This window comes from Apium graveolens, chromosome 8 (genome assembly GCF_009905375.1).
Source record: "Apium graveolens cultivar Ventura chromosome 8, ASM990537v1, whole genome shotgun sequence".
Lineage (NCBI taxonomy): Eukaryota > Viridiplantae > Streptophyta > Magnoliopsida > Apiales > Apiaceae > Apium > Apium graveolens.
In genome coordinates this window covers 44,419,964-44,437,936 of record NC_133654.1, presented here as the reverse complement: position 1 = coordinate 44,437,936, position 17,973 = coordinate 44,419,964, and the positions used below count along the sequence as shown (strand labels likewise).

The 17,973-nt window shown below is 33.8% G+C and overlaps 1 protein-coding gene across 1 annotated transcript; it reads left to right on the top strand.

The window, feature by feature from the left end:
• Window positions 1-1,262: 1,262 nt before the first annotated feature.
• On the top strand, window positions 1,263-11,475 carry LOC141676469 (phosphoribosylglycinamide formyltransferase, chloroplastic). The gene is made up of 5 exons (XM_074482122.1): window positions 1,263-1,827; window positions 8,524-8,635; window positions 8,972-9,148; window positions 10,838-10,964; window positions 11,064-11,475. Exons 1-5 carry the CDS (start codon window positions 1,482-1,484, stop codon window positions 11,175-11,177), a joined length of 876 nt encoding a protein of 291 aa, XP_074338223.1. The 5' UTR covers window positions 1,263-1,481; the 3' UTR covers window positions 11,178-11,475.
• The last annotated feature ends 6,498 nt before the right edge of the window (window positions 11,476-17,973 follow it).

Sequence of the window (17,973 nt, the reverse complement as noted above, 5' to 3'; positions counted from 1 at the left end):
ACAATTACATATAGTTGGTTGGATTTGAAGAATCGGGTTAAACTAAAATAATAAATATTATTTATCCCGCTAAAACATTATATATTAGACCAGACTATAACAAAATTAAAATTTGAATGGAAATTTGTGGGTCGATATAATGTCATCAAACTAAACTAAACTAAAACAATATATAATATTCATTCAGTCTAAAATAAAATAATAATCACCCCGGACTAAAATTAAATTAAATTAAATAGAAAGTATAATTATCTATATTTGTATTTGATTGATATAACAGCCTCAAGCTAACGCAAATTTGTTGTCATTAACACATAAAATTTTACCAATTATTGGGCTTTAAACTATATATATATTATCGTAGAGAACTCGCAGCCGCACACAATAGCCTACAAACCGCGTGAACGAATAAAAACCTTATTTAAACTACATGCTCTGACTCAGTAGTCATAATCATAAATTCACCTCCAGTGGGATTCGACCATGCAATCAAGAGGATAGATATCCCTTATTTACCAACTGACATAGCCCTACCAACTCAGATAGCCATTGTGGGAGCTTTATACATATTAAGACTAACATAAATTTGAATATTTGGTCGGTTAAGAGACTAATGACAATCCGTATACTATTGATTTCAACTAAGATTTACCTTTTAAGTATATATAATAAATTTTCGTAAACACAACTATAAATATAAATAAAAATTTAAATTTTAATCATTACATTATTTTTTAAAACTACAGTATCACTAACTTATATATCTTTTTGTATATTAATAAATATTATCAAATCTTATTATTAAAATTTCAAATAAATAAGTTTCATGACTTAAATTTTTTACTTCAAATTAAATTTTAAAAAATTATGTAATATTTAAAATAATTCGTACGTCGCACAAGTTCTAGAGTAGCAAAAATTATATTCCCTATCCCACCCATTTGTTTAACTTTTCTTTTGGGACGTCCCTTTCAATTGTTTATATTTCAAAATTTTCTAAAAATAGTAAATTTTTTATAATTTTTTAAAATAACTGCATCCAGTATTTCTCTCCACTATACCCACTTTATATTTATAATATTAAACGATCCCACTATTTTATTCATTTTTTTTAACTTTTCTGCATTCCTTTATTTTTTCTTAAATTTGCAACTCAAATGTAAACATTTGGGAGAGATGGAGGGAGTAGTTAACTTGAATTAAGTTGAGCTGAAAAAAACAAAAAAACTAAGAATACGTTCTCGTTCAGGTACTTTAACTTTTTGCCAATAATTCCCCAAACACTGCTTTATTTTCTTCACAAATCTTAAATTCCTAAACCCTTTTAAGGGTTTTAATAAATTGGCGCCACAAAATCATTGTCTTGCTTGCTTTGTCTGAATTCACACAAACAAATCTTTCTAATTCACCTCTTAGTCTCATTCATACCATCATTTTTCTTGACCCATTAAGCCAAAAAAGATAAAAATCAAGTCTTTTTCATGGAAGCTCAAACCATTAATCTTCACTTTTTCACAGCTCAATACACTAAAAATGCAAACTTTCTTGCAAAACCCACTGGTTTTCCTCAATCCCCCAATTGGGTTTCATTAAAAAGTCCCAATCTTTCATTCTTTGGAAGCTTTTTGAAGAAAAGTTTGAGCTTGACAAGTAGTTGTGTTGTTAAAGCAAAGATGGGTATTGATGATGAATTGAGGCAAGAGATTGGTAGGAAGAAGCTGGCTGTTTTTGTTTCCGGTGGTGGTTCGAATTTTCGGGCTATTTACGAGGCCATTCTTGATGGAAGAATTAATGGGGATATTGTTGTTTTGGTGGCAAGTAAGACTGGTATGTTTCATGTAATCTTGAATTGATTTCGTGATTTTTTTTCGGTGTTTTCGTGTTTTATTAGTTTATGATGAACCTATTTTATTTTTCGCATAATTGGTTTTCAGGCTCTATTATCTTGATGATAGCTAGATGTAGCACCTAAGTAATTGTAGTTAAAATTGAAGTTTAGGGGTGTCTCATGAATTTAACTTGATGATGGAAAGTCTTTTTTCAATGTATAATCAAGTACATACTATTGTCCTGTAAAAATTGTGAATTTAGTAAACAACCACAGAGATTCAATAACAGAGGGAGGGAGGGAGGGAGGGAGAGAGAGAATTTCTGTATATTATGAAAATGTTACATTACAGAAGAAGGAAATGTTCATGTATATGTACAAATCATGATGGCGGGAAAAGTTGTTTAAAAATGTAACTAACTATGTACAGATGGATTTTAATCTTTATATACAATAAATAATGTGTCATAATGATACTAAGTGATGTCAGTATCAATATCTCTAACACCCCCCTCAAGATGGAGGGTGAAGAATGCACACCCAGCTTGCCAAGAATGGAATGATGCTGCAGCCCTGTGAGAGGTTTAGTGAGAACATCTGCTAGTTGAGTAGTAGGAACATAGCTCAGAGATATTAAACCAGAGCTTAGTTTTTCCCTAACAAAATGACAATCAAGATCAATATGCTTAGTTCGTTCATGAAAGACAGGATTCTTTGCTATGTATATAGCTGCCTGACTGTCACACTTAACCGGAATAGGAATAATATCAGGAACTGCAAAATCACTCAATAATCTTGAAAGCCAAGCAAGTTCAGCGGTTATTCTTTTAAGGGAACGATATTCAGATTCTGCAGATGATAAAGAAACAATATTTTGTTTCTTGGATTTCCAGGAGATTAAACTACCGCCAAGTAAAACTACAAACCCTGAAACTGATCTTCTAGTTTGTGGACACACAGCCCAATCAGCATCACAATATGCTTCAATATCAAAGGCAGGAGAATTGTTTAATAACAAGCCCTTTGCTGGATCATTTTTAAGATACCGAAGAACATGGAGAGCAGCATCCCAGTGGGGTTGTCGAGGGTCTGACATAAACTGACTCAAGTGTTGAACCGAGAAAGATAGATCTGGTCGAGTATTAGTAAGAAAATTTAATTTTCCCACAAGTCTCCTGTAAAGCGAAGGATCTGATAATGGAGAACCAGTATTGTGAAGCAGTTTGACATTGAGATCTAGAGGGCTGATAACTGGTGCGGAATCGGGTGCAGCAAATGTATCAAGAAGATCAACAGTAAACTTCCTTTGAGACACAACCACTCCATTGGGTACATGGTTAAATTCTAATCCCAAAAAATAGTGCAGAGGTCCTAAGTCCTTGATTTTGAATGTAGAATCTAAATATTGCTTGATAGATTGAACCTCAGAGAGATCATTACCAACAACAAGAATGTCATCGACATAAACAGCTAAAAACAAAATTGAAGTACCATTGCTTTTGTAAAACAGAGAAGAGTCATTCTTAGAGGTACGGTAACCTCTGGAAAATAATGCAATGCTGAGTTTTGAGTGCCATTCTCTAGAGGCCTGTTTTAAACCATAAAGGGACTTAATTAACTTGCAAACCAGCAACGGATCAGAAGTGGGTAAACCAGGTGGTAACTTCATGTATATTTCCTCATGTAAATCTCCATGTAAAAACGCATTATTATGTTTGAAGACGGGCCTTGTACCTTTCTATAGAACCATCAGAATTATGTTTGAATTTTGAAAACCCATTTTGAAGAAATAGCTTTCTTTCCAGTGGGTAATGGAACTAATTCCCAGGTATTATTTGCTTCTAAAGCAGCAAATTCTGCAGCAATGGCCTGTTGCCATTCTGGATATAAAATGGCTTCTTCATAAGATGTAGGTTCAGGAATTGGGGATAAAGTAATTTGTGAAGCATTATGACATGAGACAAATGAGACAGTAGGGAAAGAACCCACCACATCAGTTTGTGCACATAATGAAGTTAAAGTGCAAGCACATATAGCATTCGAACAATGTGTGGAATAGGGATGAACATAATCCTGTAAGTAAGTGGGTAGTTTAGTATTTCTGGATGATTTTCTAACAGTGGTAATAGTCTGAAGAGGTTGTGGTGGGGTAATCTGAACAGTCTGTTCATCATTAACAGATGAAATGGTATAATCCGGACTGAATGATGTATCATTAACAAGAAAGAAAGGTACTGTTTGAGGTGTAGATGGAGACGAAACAGTATCAGATGTAAAGTGTGAATTAGGTGAATCAGGAACAGATAAAGGAATGAATGTAGAAGAAGAACTGGAAATAAAAGGGAAAATATGCTCATGAAATGTAGCATCTCTAGTAATCTAAATTGTATTAGTTTCAATGTTAAGGAATTTGTAAGCTTTCTTCCCATATGGGTATCTTAAGAAAATGCAAGGGGATGCTCTAGGAGAAAGTTTAGATCTGTGTATACTAACAGTAGAAATGTAGCTGAGACAGCCAAAAGGCTTGAGATGAGTATAGGAAGGTTTACTGCCGAATAAGATTTCATAAGGGGACAAACCATGTAAAAGTTTAGAAGGAAATCTATTGATCAAATATGTAGAAGTTAGCACACAATCCCCCCAATATTTGATAGGTAGATTAGATTGGAATAATAAGGCTCTTGATGTTTCTAGGAGATGTTTGTGTTTTCTCTCCACAACACCATTTTGTTGTGGAGTGTAAGTACAAGATGTTTGGTGAATAATGCCTTGAGAAAGAAAGAAATTAGTGGCATCATGACTTAAACCTAATTCTAAGGCATTGTCACTTCTGATAGTTTGTACTTTAGCAGAAAATTGAGTACTAACCATAGCAACAAAGTATTTGATAAAATTGAAAGCATTGCTCTTAGAACTAAGCAAACGAGTCCATGTTACCCTAGAGAAGTCATCAACTATGGTAAGGAAATACTTATATTTATTATAAGTCTGGACAGGATATGGTCCCCAAATGTCAACATGAATCAATTGAAAATACTTAGTTGTATGAATTGTACTATGTGGAAAAGGGAGTTTGTGTTTCCTTGCTTTAGCACAAATATCACAAGTCATCAGAATTTGTTTATCTGCAGATTTACAAAGAGACAGAGTTTGCAACTTCGAAAAGGGTAAATGCCCTAATCTAGTATGCCAGAGTAAAACAGAGTTATCCTTATTACAAAGATTAGTATGAACATCATTTTGACTAGACATGGCTGAGGAAGAGTTGGTAGACATGAAAGCATGTGGATGAGGCAAAATGTAGAGGCCCTTCTGAAGCTTACCAATTGCCAGTGGCATCTTCAGAGAAGAGCCCTGCATAAAATAACCAGAATGAGTAAAGTTGATGGTACATTGAAACTGTTCAATGAACTTATGCAAGGATAACAAATTGAGTTAAAAATGTGGCACATAAAGTACATCTTGAAGAATGATGTTAGGAGTTAAAGAAATAGTACCAATGAAAGAAATGTTTATAATATGACCATTTGGTAAGGAAACAGTCAAAGGATGAAGAAGAGGTTTCATAGTTGAAAAAAGAGTTTTATAGGCACACATATGGTCACTGGCTCCACTATCTATTATCCAGTTATAGTTGACAGTAGTAGATAGACAAGCAGTAGAAACAGAGTTACCAGCAAAATTAGCAGAAGTTGGAGTAGTGTCTGAAGGCTGAGAGTTCTTAAAGAAACTCATTAATTGAGCATACATTTCTGGTGTGAGACCTCCAGATCCTCCAGAATTGATATTAGCAGATTGAGTGTTTTGGTTAAGAATCCCAGTGTTTGAAGACTGATCAGCAACCAATGTTTCTGGGACTTCAACTTGTGCAGCAAATCTCTTGGATTTTGTAAATTTGAAATAAGGTGGGAAGCCATGCAATTTGTAGCATTTGTCAATTGAATGGCCTGGCTTCTTGCAATAATTGCACTGAAGAGTAACTTTCCTTGAATCACCAGCAAACTTCTTATGGAATGAAACACCAGATTGATGTGATTGTTGATGCTTATAAGTACTACATTTAGTGAGGCAGAATCAGCACTAAAGTGTCCTCCTGAATGAATTTCTCTTTGTGACTCTTCTTGCAAAATGAGACTGTATGCTTGACTAACAGTAGGTAAAGGAGACCTCATCAGAATAGAACCTCTCATGATTGAATAGGTGTCATTGAGACCCATCATAAACTGAATAACTCTTTGATCTTGTTGGAATTTAGATAGCTTCTGAGATGCACCACACTTGCAGCCACAAGTACAGGTAGGTATGAGAGTGAGAGAATCAATGTCATCCCATAGCATTTTCAGCTTGGTAAAGTAATCAGCAATGTTGCTGCTTCCCTGAGACAGTTCATTCAATTCCTTGTGAAGGCCAAATAGTTGTCTTCTGTTCGAGACACCATATCGTTCTTCCAGTTCTAGCCAAATTTGATGTGCAGAATCTGCATAAATCACACTCCTTCCAATGGATTTTGACAATGCACCAAGAATCCAGGATATGACCATATCATTGCATCTTGACCAACTCTTGAATGAAGTACTGTTAATGGCTGGTTTTGGTAAAGTACCATCAACAAACCCTAGCTTATTGCGAGCAGATAATGCAATTGTCATAGAACGTTTCCAGTTACCAAAACCACTACCATCGAATGGATCACTTACAAGTTTCATCCCTGGACTATCCGAAGATTGAAGATAAAAAGGATTATCTTGAGGTGTAGAATCATGATGATTATTGAATGATTGTTGAGAATTAGAGTGTTCAGGAGTTTCTGACATCGCGGTGACAACAATAACGCACACAAATGATCAATCAAGATAAACAGTCACGAAGGTAAGATGTTTGATAAATTGTCAAGGAGAACTATGAGCAAATCGAATCGATTGATAACACGAACAGTAATCAATGAGTAAACTATAGATTGAAAGAGTGATGAGAAACGATCAAATCGATCAAACACAGACTGAAAGTGATCAATTGATTAAAGATACGATCAATTCTACATGTATAACATGAACTTCAGTTTGTAAACAATCACAAGAACATGAATTGTAAAAGATATTAATCAAGGAAAATGAAGACACCTGATTGAATGAATACACTACAAGAATCGTAACAAAGAAATTGCCATTAGTGTTCTCAGAAGCTTTCAATTGAGGTGCGATGATGAACTTGAATGCGGAAGTGTAGATCGTCACTGATTTCGTGGCTCTGATACCATGTGAATTTAGTAAACAACCACAGAGATTCAATAACAGAGGGAGGGAGGGAGGGAGAGAGAGAGAGAGTTTCCGTATATTATGAAAATGTTCCATTACAGAAGAAGGAAATGTTCATGTATATGTACAAATCATGATGGCGGGAAAAGTTGTTTAAAAATGTAACTAACTATGTACAGATGGATTTTAATCTTTATATTCAATAAATAATGTGTCATAATGATACTAAGTGATGTCAGTATCAATATCTCTAACAAAAATGGTTGTCACAGATTTCCGAAAATTTCCTTTTTTCCTAATTTTAAATTTAATGATTATGTTAAATATAGTATTTGGGTATGGAGATACGGTGAACATAGATATATTATACAAACATGTGTAGAAGTAACTAGTCTTTATTAGCAAGCTGAAGTTACTCATACATTCATTTTAACTCTGACAGTCTTAAGTCAGTATAGCGTTCATGTGTTCTTCTGTGCACCTTTACTTACCAGTGACCTTCATATAATTTATTATTGCTCGTGGTTAAATGATTTAGATGCTTTATCATGAGCTAGATAGTAGGCGAAGTATGCAGTTTAACTATGTAGTATTGATTATGGATCATCAGCAGTCACTTCCACTTCAAATAACATTGTTCATGTAATCACGTTGTTTCTACTCTTTTATAAATTGTATCGGGTGTTTTTCAAATGTAGAGAAAGGAGACAATCCAGATAAAAGGAAGCATTTGAAATTAGCCCGTTCTAGTTCTAACACACGGTCTACCTATTTCTAAGTCAATATAGATATAATTGTATGCACTTAATTCAGCACTTCTCCAATAGCATAGACACTTGTTCAATTAATGTATTACTGAGACTACTTAAGATGACGGGAGTGCACAGATCACGGGGATTAGGAGATTTATCTTTAGGAAGGAAAAACAATTTAGCTCAGCAACCAAACAAATCAGAGAAATCTGCCGTGACACTTCTGATCTTTGTAGATAAAGAAATTTAGCAAGTCTGATAGTGCAATTTGGCAAACATATCCCCATATAACCTGGTATTCTTTTTATGGATATGTTATACCTTCAAACTCTATACTCAAGCTCCTACAAATTACCAATTGTCTAGTTTGAAAAGGATCGTTAATATCTGCACAAATTTTAAATAAAGCATTGACTTTGCAACTGTTTTATATCCTTGTTAATGGCGTAGTAGGGTTTTCTTGGAAACATTGCCCCTTTATCATTGGTATCATGTCATGTTCAAATTATGATTTTCAAGCAAGGCTGACTAATTTGGCGTAGTAGGGTTTTCTTGGAAACATTGCCCCTTTATCATTGGTATCATGTCATGTTCAAATTATGATTTTCAAGCAAGGCTGACTAATTTATTCGAAAAATGGGTCAATGGATGACATGTTCTTCACTGATTAATTTTTTGCACCATGCAGATTGTGGAGGTGCAAGTTATGCCAGAGATAAAGGCATACCTGTCATTGTATTCCCTGAAAAAAAAGATGGATCTGAAGGTTTATCCCCTCATAATCTCGTAATTGCTCTAAGGTCAGTTTCTTCTTCATTGACAAATGATTTAATAAATCTTTTATGTTTCTAACCTGCACTTGCTGGTGTTAACTATTTTCTAGTAGTGTATTATTCACCACTTTTCTTGTTTTGGTTTTAGGCAAACCTTGTATATTACATTGCTCTTGTTTTATCATCTTATTTTCATTCCTGACAATTCAGTTTTAAAAGTCCATAAAGAAATACCTTTTACATATGCTATGTAGTGGATGTAATTAGTGACACAGCTTAATGAATTCTATATTGGCATAACCATGATTCTGACATGTCAATACAACACATATTTGTTAGTAATAGATTTTATATGTGAAACAGGAAATATGAAGTAGACTATATTCTGTTAGCTGGATATTTGAAGCTTATACCAGCTGAATTAATTCGTGCTTATCCGAGGTCCATACTAAACATTCATCCTTCCCTTCTCCCAGCTTTTGGAGGCAAAGGTTACTATGGTATGAAGGTGCATAGGGCCGTTATTACTTCTGGAGCAAGGTATCACTTATGTTTTGCGTTATGAAGTCATCCTATCACAAATGAATTATCATCTCTCTAAATTCCTATCACTTGTTGCTTATGTGCAAAATTTCTAGTCAGTCAGTTTTGTTAGGTATCATCTCTCTAAGGTATCACTTTTGTTTTGTGTTATTAAGTCATATTATCACAAACGACATTATCATCTCTCTAAATTCCAATCACATGTTACTTATGTGCAAAATTTCCTGTCAGTCACTTTTGTTAGGTATGTTCCATTATTGGAGCGTAATAGTTTGAGATGTCTAACATTATCAATCTCAATGTTTTCAGTAGAACACTTGTCAAGTAATAATATTGGAAGTTATGCTTGTAAGTTCTAATGATACCATGAGTAGTTGAAAACAGTTGTTTGTGTTGCTTAACATTAGGTTGATGTTACTATATGATACCTGATTACTGATTTATATATGAGACTAACCCCAATATTTACTCTTAGGATATTCTCAATAGTATCCTTCTACTTTTGACTTTTCTAAATGGCGTCATTTCTTCCTTTTGAGTTTTGAATGGTGCCCTTGTAATCTAAGTTTCACGTACATCAAGCCATTCTGTTAATCAAACGTTAAATAAACGATAAAATTTAAGTAAATGATCTCATTACCCATTTGAATTAAAAAAATCCTGCACTTTCACACTTATAACAATCTATTACATTTAGAAACATCATCAGAATTTGAACAAAAACGTTGTTCAAAACTTAATATTCGAAAGATTATTCTCAAAGATACCATTATACTATTAACTTTTATAACTATTACCATTATACTTCTTTGATTTCTTGTACCCTTATATTTTAACACGCTTGACTAACATGGGTAATGGAATGTATGATATATATGTAAGTTTAAAATATAAGGGTACCGGTCAGCGGTCATAAGTCAAAAACAAGAAACGGTACCATTTGGAGAAGTCAAAAGTAGAAGGGTACTATTGAGAATATTCCTTTAATTTTTTTGCTATATGTATAATCTATGTTGCTCGGACTGCGGATGGAGTGTGGGACACTGCCCTAACTCAATAGTTAGAAATTTGCAACATGGGGACTTGTTCTTATTTTAAACATAGGTAAGTAATAAGTGGACACATCTATAAGAAATAAAGTGTACCGGTTAAGATATCGTGGCAAAGTTAAACATAATACTGGAATACATAACATCCTAGTGTAGTTTTTTTTGAGGACTTCTTAAACTATCTTAAGAATGATTTTTTGACAAGTCACATTAAAACCAATACACAACTTCACATCAATACTGATGGAGTATCTTCTCTTTTATTTTTCTCCTTTTCCCCATTTTTCTTTCATTTCATTTCACATGTGATCTTTTAGTAGTTCATTGTTTCCAGTTTTCATTCAACTGATGTGACAGAACAAGCGTAATGTCATAGTATTTTGTCGTGCTACACAAATCCGCCAGGCGAAATTAAAAAGTTGGACGAGTGCCGACTTAAAACGAGAACTAATACATGAAGATCTTTACGAATTAATTACCTTGTAGAATGATTGTAGAATGTTTATTAGAATTGCTTTTACTCTAGTAATTGTTAAGCTCAATATATCTACTGAAAACTGGTTTACTAGTCTGCTACATTAGAAGCATTGAGAAAGACTCGTGACCTTTTCATTTTATTTGGTGTGTATCAAGATAGATACTCGGGGCCCACAATCCATTTCGTTGATGAACATTATGACACGGGGCGTATTCTTGCCCAAAGAGTCGTTCCAGTGCTTCCTACTGATACGGCAGATGAGCTGGCAGCAAAAGTTCTTCAAGAGGTCTTGAAATCTTGAGCACATCCATAGTTATATGTTTTGAAGTTTTAATGGCTGCTTTTTATCTTTCACTTTATACCAACATCATAAGTTACTTGTCAGGAACATCATGTATACGTGGAGGTAGCTGCAGTTTTGTGTGAAGAACGGATAATTTGGAGGGAAGATGGTGTCCCTCTTATCCGGAGCAAAGAGAACCCTGATAACTACAGCTAGTGGAACATGCTTTGTAGTATCATTAAAATTTGCACAACAAGAACCTCGTGGCACATTTCTGCTTAATGCATCAGAGTAAATTAATCTTCCTGCGATCTTTGGTTATTTCCCTTGCGAGTTTCTAAAATTGTTCATGTTAAGCATGTTCATTAGGCAAATAATGTGACATTATGTAACATTTAATGTACCAAAGGAGGCTAGCCTCCTTCCAAATCATAAGCATAAATGGAAGTATTGTTTTTAAAACTTTAGTAGTGATAACTTGTTCCAAATCAGTAAATAATTTTGTTTCTTTTGACTGTAAGAGCAACCAAATGGGAAAAGGGTATAACCATAATTATACAACATTTTAGGGAACCATGACCAAAAATACTGGCAAACAAAAAAAGCGAGATAGGACTGTTTGAATAAAAAATGAATGAGGTGATACGGGCAACTTTCTGAAAACTGGTTTCTTAGTCACCATTGAACGCTGGAAACCAGCTCCCATTCTATCAAGGTTGGTCTTGTTAACAGAATTTCTTCCAAAATCGACTGACTTACTAATGGATGGAAGATGGTTAGAGAAGGCGCAGAGTCCTCCATAACAAAAATGCTCTGTATTACCCACGGAGTGTAAAGCATGTCAATGAAGCATATTACTTGAATCAATGGCACAGTTACATGGAATATAGAATATGATCTAATTTTTTGTTGAAGCACAAGTGGTAAGTTGCATATTTAGAGTCTTGTCCCTGCTATGTTTCTCAGAGACACAGACTATCCTGATAAATTTACAGATTTTAAATATTTAACATGTACATAAGCCCTTTATCTAAAAATCAACCGAGGGTTGTAATTTCTGCGAGAGCCAAAAGATAAGATACATGCACAATATACACCATACAGAATACATTTAATACACTGGATAACTCTAAGATTTAATGAGATGTACGAAATACAAAGGCCACATCCTGGTTTGGCTACAATTAGTATGCGGGTTACAGAGGTGATCAATCAATTCAGGATCTCTCCAAATTGTCTCTCTTGAATGATCTTCCTAAAGCTTGGTGTATAAAGGCCGCTGTTCAGGTTCATCAATATCTATACCATAGGAAGCCAGCTCAGTATCCAAATCCATTAATGCTACAAAATTTAAATAAATAAGATATGATGTGTGCCATAAGGAAGGGACTCAATACCCCTCTCAACTGATACACTCTGAGGCGTAACAAATGACTGGTGGACACAGCCCTCACCATCTGCAAAAATGTTTAATTAATAGCTTTTACATACATCTGACCAGTATTACATTCAAAGCACCATAATTGAGGCAGCAAGAGCCATTTAATCAGAAGAATGGTACCACGTTTTAACATTGCATATATCATCGAAGCAGATCTCGAATTTTGAAACAGAGATCAGCATAAAAACAAAATGCACAAGTGACCTACGCCAACCAAGGATGGTTATGGAAATACAAAACTTTCAGTATTAACAGATTATTACTGGCTATTCATTATAAGCTTACAAAGGCAAGACAATGGTTCACTCGTCTCTTTATTGTTAGATGTCACATTCAATACAGATTTAACAAAGTGAACATTAAGTTAAAAAACTGTCATCTATCATAAATTTCACTTTCACCATCTGTGCAATGTATAAACCTAGACATGTATAAACTGCATGTAGGTTCTTTTACTTAATCATATATCATACCTGGCAATCCATTCTAGCAGTCATTCCACCACGGCGAGAAATAGGGCTGTTCACGAACCGACCTGTTCGTGAACAAGCTCGAGCTCGGCTCGTTAAGAGCTCGTTTGACTCGGGTCGTTAACGAACTCGAGCTCGAACTCGAACTGACAAATGTGTTCGTTAAGCAAAACGAGCTCGAGCCGAGCCGAGCTTTGGGTTGCTCGGCTCGAGCTCGCTTGTTAAAATTCAAAAAAATTGTAATATATCCTAATATCTTTATATTGTTATGATATTTTTTTTAAAAATCCGACTTCACTGTATTTTTTTTCCATCTTTTAACGATCATTTTACATACCATATGTGATATATTTTGACGTGATTTAGAATTTTTTTATTTTAGTTTATAATTTTAAATCTAGCTTCGTAATTATATTTTTGTTAAGATTTTTTTAAAAAAAATATTTTTCATCGATTCAACTGTATGGATGTCATAAAATATATATTCATATGATATAACCAAAGTTTCACATCAAAATAATTTTATTTGATTTTCTATTTTAACGATCAAGCATTAGTTTGACCATTAACGCTAACTAGTGTTTAGTCCGAATTTGTTGTTTCGATTATCTTAAAAACACTTTATAACGATCCAGTCATATGGATGTCATAATATATATATATATATATATATTATTGATATAACCAAAGTTTCAGTTTGGTTTGCTATTTTAACGGTCAAATATTAGTTTGACTAGTACTCGTAACTAGTGTTTAGTCTTGTATTGGTGTCTCGACTTATTTAAAATTATTTCTAATTGATCCAACCGTATAGATATCAAAATAAATATATTTTAATGATATAACCAAAGTTGGAAATCAAGATAATTTTATTTGGTTTGTTATTTTAACAGTTAAGTATTAGTTTGACTATTACCGCTAACTAGTGTTTAGTCCTGATTTTATATTTTGATTATTTTAAAAATACTTTATATCAATCCAATCGTATGGATGTTATATATATATATATATTCTATTGATATAACCAAAGTTACAGATCAAAATAATTTTATTTGATTTGCTATTTTAACTGTCAAACATTAGTTTGACTAGTACTGGTAACCAGTGTTTAGTCATGTATTGGTGTTTTGACTTATTTAAAATTATTTCTAACTGATCCAACCATGTGTATGTCAAAAAATATATATTTTAATGATATAACCAAAGATTAAAATCAAGATAATTTTATTTAGTTTGCTATTTTAACAGTCAAACATTAGTTTGACTATTACCGCTAACTAGTGTTTAGTCCTAATTTGTTGTTTTGATTATTTTAAAAATACTTTATATCGATCCAACCGTATGAATATCATATATATATATATATATATTATATTGATATAATAAAGTTACAGTTCAAAATAATTTTATTTGATTTGCTATTTTAACAGTCAAACATTAGTTTGACTAGTACTAGTAACCAGTGTTTAGTCCTATATTGGTGTCTCGACTTATTTAAAATTATTTCTAACAGATCCAACCCTGTGGATGTCAAAATAAATATATTTTAATGGTATAACCAAAGTTTCAAATCAAGATAATTTTATTTAGTTTGTTATTTTAACAGTCAAACATTAGTTTGACAATTACCGCTAACTAGTGTTTAGTCCTAATTTAATGTTTTGATTATTTTAAAAATACTTTACATCGATCCAACCGTATGGATGTCATAATATATATATTTTATTTTTATAACAAAGTTACAGATCAAAATAATTTTATTTGGTTTGCTATTTTAATAGTCAAACATTATTTTGACTAGTACTAGTAACTAGTGTTTAATCTTGTATTGGTGTCTCAACTTATTTAAAATTATTTCTAACTGATTGATAGGGAATAAATAAGTCATGATTATGTTAATCCCTTAACAATATAGCAAGAATTACAGAAGGGGGGTTGAATGGAATTCTTGAACCTTTTTCTTAAAATAAAAATGTTCAAACTCGAATATAAATATAAATTATTGATTAGCACAATGCGGAATAAAAACTTAAAAGAACCAAAACACAAGTAATTAAAAAACATGAGTCTTTAAAAACTTTCTGGTGGATTTAAACAATTCCACCAGAGATATAAATTATATCGAGAGAACTCGGTGTGCAAGAATGCTCACAGCTGCTTACAAATATGAACTACTGAGAATACAGAGAAATGCTAATAATTCTGCTTACAAATGTTTCTCACTTTTTGTATCTCAAATCTATATTTCTATTTGCTACTTCTTGGTTTATATATTACCAAGATTATAAAGTCAAAAGACAGGATCATTATAAAAACTATCGGGTCTAATGCTTTGCTACTTTGTTCTCTATTACCCAGTTAATAGGCTTCCTCATTCCATTTGCATACACTTCGACGCATGTGACCAGTTATCATTGTCAACTGATATTTGAATTCTTTATCCGTTGAGTACATGATCATCCGTCGACTTTATGATCATCCGTTGATGGCTTCATTGATCATCCGTCGACTGCTATATTAAACATCCGTTGATAGCTATTTGATCATCCGTCGATGGCTTTGTTAATCATCCGTCAGTAGCTATTTTGGCACCTGACTTCAATTCATTTATGCAGAATTACAAGACATCATCTATGTACAATTATTAACCTATTCTGCATATCTAGTTAAAGTCAACATGACTTATATGCTACTATAGAATTTATACAAAGGTGTATGCAGAAATGTGCTACAGACTCATTATTATATAAGCTACACACTCGATGGATAATAAGTCATCATCCGTCGGGACTATAATGAGTTATCCGTCGGGACTATAATTCTTATCCGTCGAGTGCTACATTATTTCACTAAGTAAAATCTACTTAGGTGTTTTGTTTATGTAATCATCAAGTACACAACATATGCACAACAAGCTCCCCCAATTTATATCTACTGGAATTGTAGCTATAAATTAAGAGATACTTGATGATAACAAAACACCCTAAACATACATCTTTAAAGAAAAGTATATAATACTGAAAAGTGCTTCAATTAATTAAAATGTACAAAGTTTGGCTCACAGTCATTTTCAAGATGCTCTTCTAGCCTGAGCAGATTTTTCTAGTTTCTTGAAGGTCTGGATCTTCTTCCAAGCTTTCTGTTGTTTTCATCAATCTGATTTTGGAGCTGCCTATGGAATTCCAATTCATCAGATTCTGAGAGATTTATCTTTCCTTGCATTTCCAAGAGAGTCTCATTGCCGGAGATACTCAATTGGTCTTCTAGTCTGAAGAATCTTCTTACACCTTTGTCATCTATGAACTCCATCAGCCAGTAGGGCCTTAGATGCACTCTTCTCCCTGTGTATGGGATGATTAGAGTATTTGGGAGTGCATCTTTAGCTCTAACACTCCTTAGTTCTTCAATCTTCTTCAATACTAGTCTTTTTGCAGTGATATTGAACCTAAAGTTCTTCTTGAATGATGAATAAACTTTAATCAGTACAGCTTGGCTCTCTTGAAGAATCCTATGAAGTGGCCACTGAATCTCCTTTCCTCCTTTGTACTTGAACACTAACCTTTCAGGTAGGTTTCTGTATGCATCAATTCCTCTCACCTCATCTAGTTCATCCAGATAGAGGTTTAGATCAGAAAATTCTTTGTTGGCACACAAGTACAAGTAGTCTCCCTTATTGACTTTGGGCTGAGCTTTAACTACAGACATGGATTTGAGAGGTGACAACTTCACTTTCTTGACTGCTCTTGACTTTATCCTTTTTGACTTTAACTACAAGTACAAGTACTTCTTGTGAAGTGATTTTCCAAAAGGAACTTTGATAAAGTGTCATACCAGGCTCTAGGTGCTTGCTTCAGTCCATAAAGTGCTTTCAAAAGATAATAGACATATTCTAGAAAATTTGGATCTTCAAAGCCATGAGGTTGACCGACATAAACTTCTTCCTCCAAATCTCCATTCAAAAAGGCACTTTTGACATCCATTTGATAGACCTTGAAATTGGCATGGGCTGCATAGGCTAAGAAGATTCTGATGGCTTCAAGTCTTGCAACAGGAGCAACAGTTTCATCAAAATCTATTCCTTCTTGTTGACAGTAGCCTTTGGCAACCAATCTAGCTTTATTTCTGACAACTATGCCATTTTCATCCATCTTGTTTCTGAATACCCACTTGGTGTCTATTGGATTCTTTCCTTTAGGCTTGGGTACCAGCTTCCATACATTATTCATTTCAAATTGGTTTAGCTCCTCCTGCATAGCTAAAAACCAATCTGGTTCCAACAAAGCTTCTTCTACCTTCTTTGGTTCTTCCTTGGAAAGAAAGCTACTGTATAGACATTCTTCCTGAGTTGCTCTTCTTGTTTGAACTCTAGAAGAAACATCACCAATAAAAAGCTCAAAGGGGTGATCTTTTGTCCATTTCCTTTGTTGAGGTAGATTAGCTCTAGATGAAGAAACCTCATTGTTGTCTTGATGTGTGATTGAGTTTTGACTATTTGAAACTCCCCCTGAGTTTGTGGATCTTTGATTTGAGAAAGGGGAACTTTCTATAGGTGATCTGTCTTGACTTCCTGCTCCTTTTGATAACCCGACGGATGGTGAATTTTGAGTACCGGCGGATGAAGCAGGTTGTCTCCCGACGGATAACGCAGATTGCCTTCCGACGGATGAAGCATTATGCAACTCGACAGATGTTGAGTTTTGTGCTTCATTGGTGGTAATTTATCTGCATTATCCTTAGATACATTCTCTTGATCACTTTCATCATCACTGTCATCACTAACCATCTCCACATTATCAAATTTGAGGCTCTCATGGTAATCTCCATCTTTCAGTCCTTCAATCTTTTTATCATCAAACACAACATGTGTTGATTCCACAACAATGTTGGTTCTTAGATTGTAGACTCTATATGCTTTACCAACAACATATCCAACAAAAATTCCTTCATCTGCTTTATCATCAAACTTCCTATTTTGGTCAGTTTGATTTCTCAGAATATATCATTTACAGCCAAAGACATGAAGAAAGTTTAGAGTTGGCTTCTTGTTCTTGAACAATTGATAGGGAGTCTTGCATTTTGCTTGATTAACAGAGAAATATTC

What these genes read in the sequence shown, in the direction of transcription:
- LOC141676469 (XM_074482122.1), top strand. Translation starts at nt 1,482, where the DNA reads ATGGAAGCTCAAACCATTAATCTTCACTTTTTCACAGCTCAATACACT. An exon ending in GTTATTACTTCTGGAGCAAG is followed by an intron (nt 9,149 to 10,837) that starts GTATCACTTATG and finishes GTATCAAGATAG; the next exon opens with ATACTCGGGGCCCACAATCC. An exon ending in CAGCAAAAGTTCTTCAAGAG is followed by an intron (nt 10,965 to 11,063) that starts GTCTTGAAATCT and finishes GTTACTTGTCAG; the next exon opens with GAACATCATGTATACGTGGA.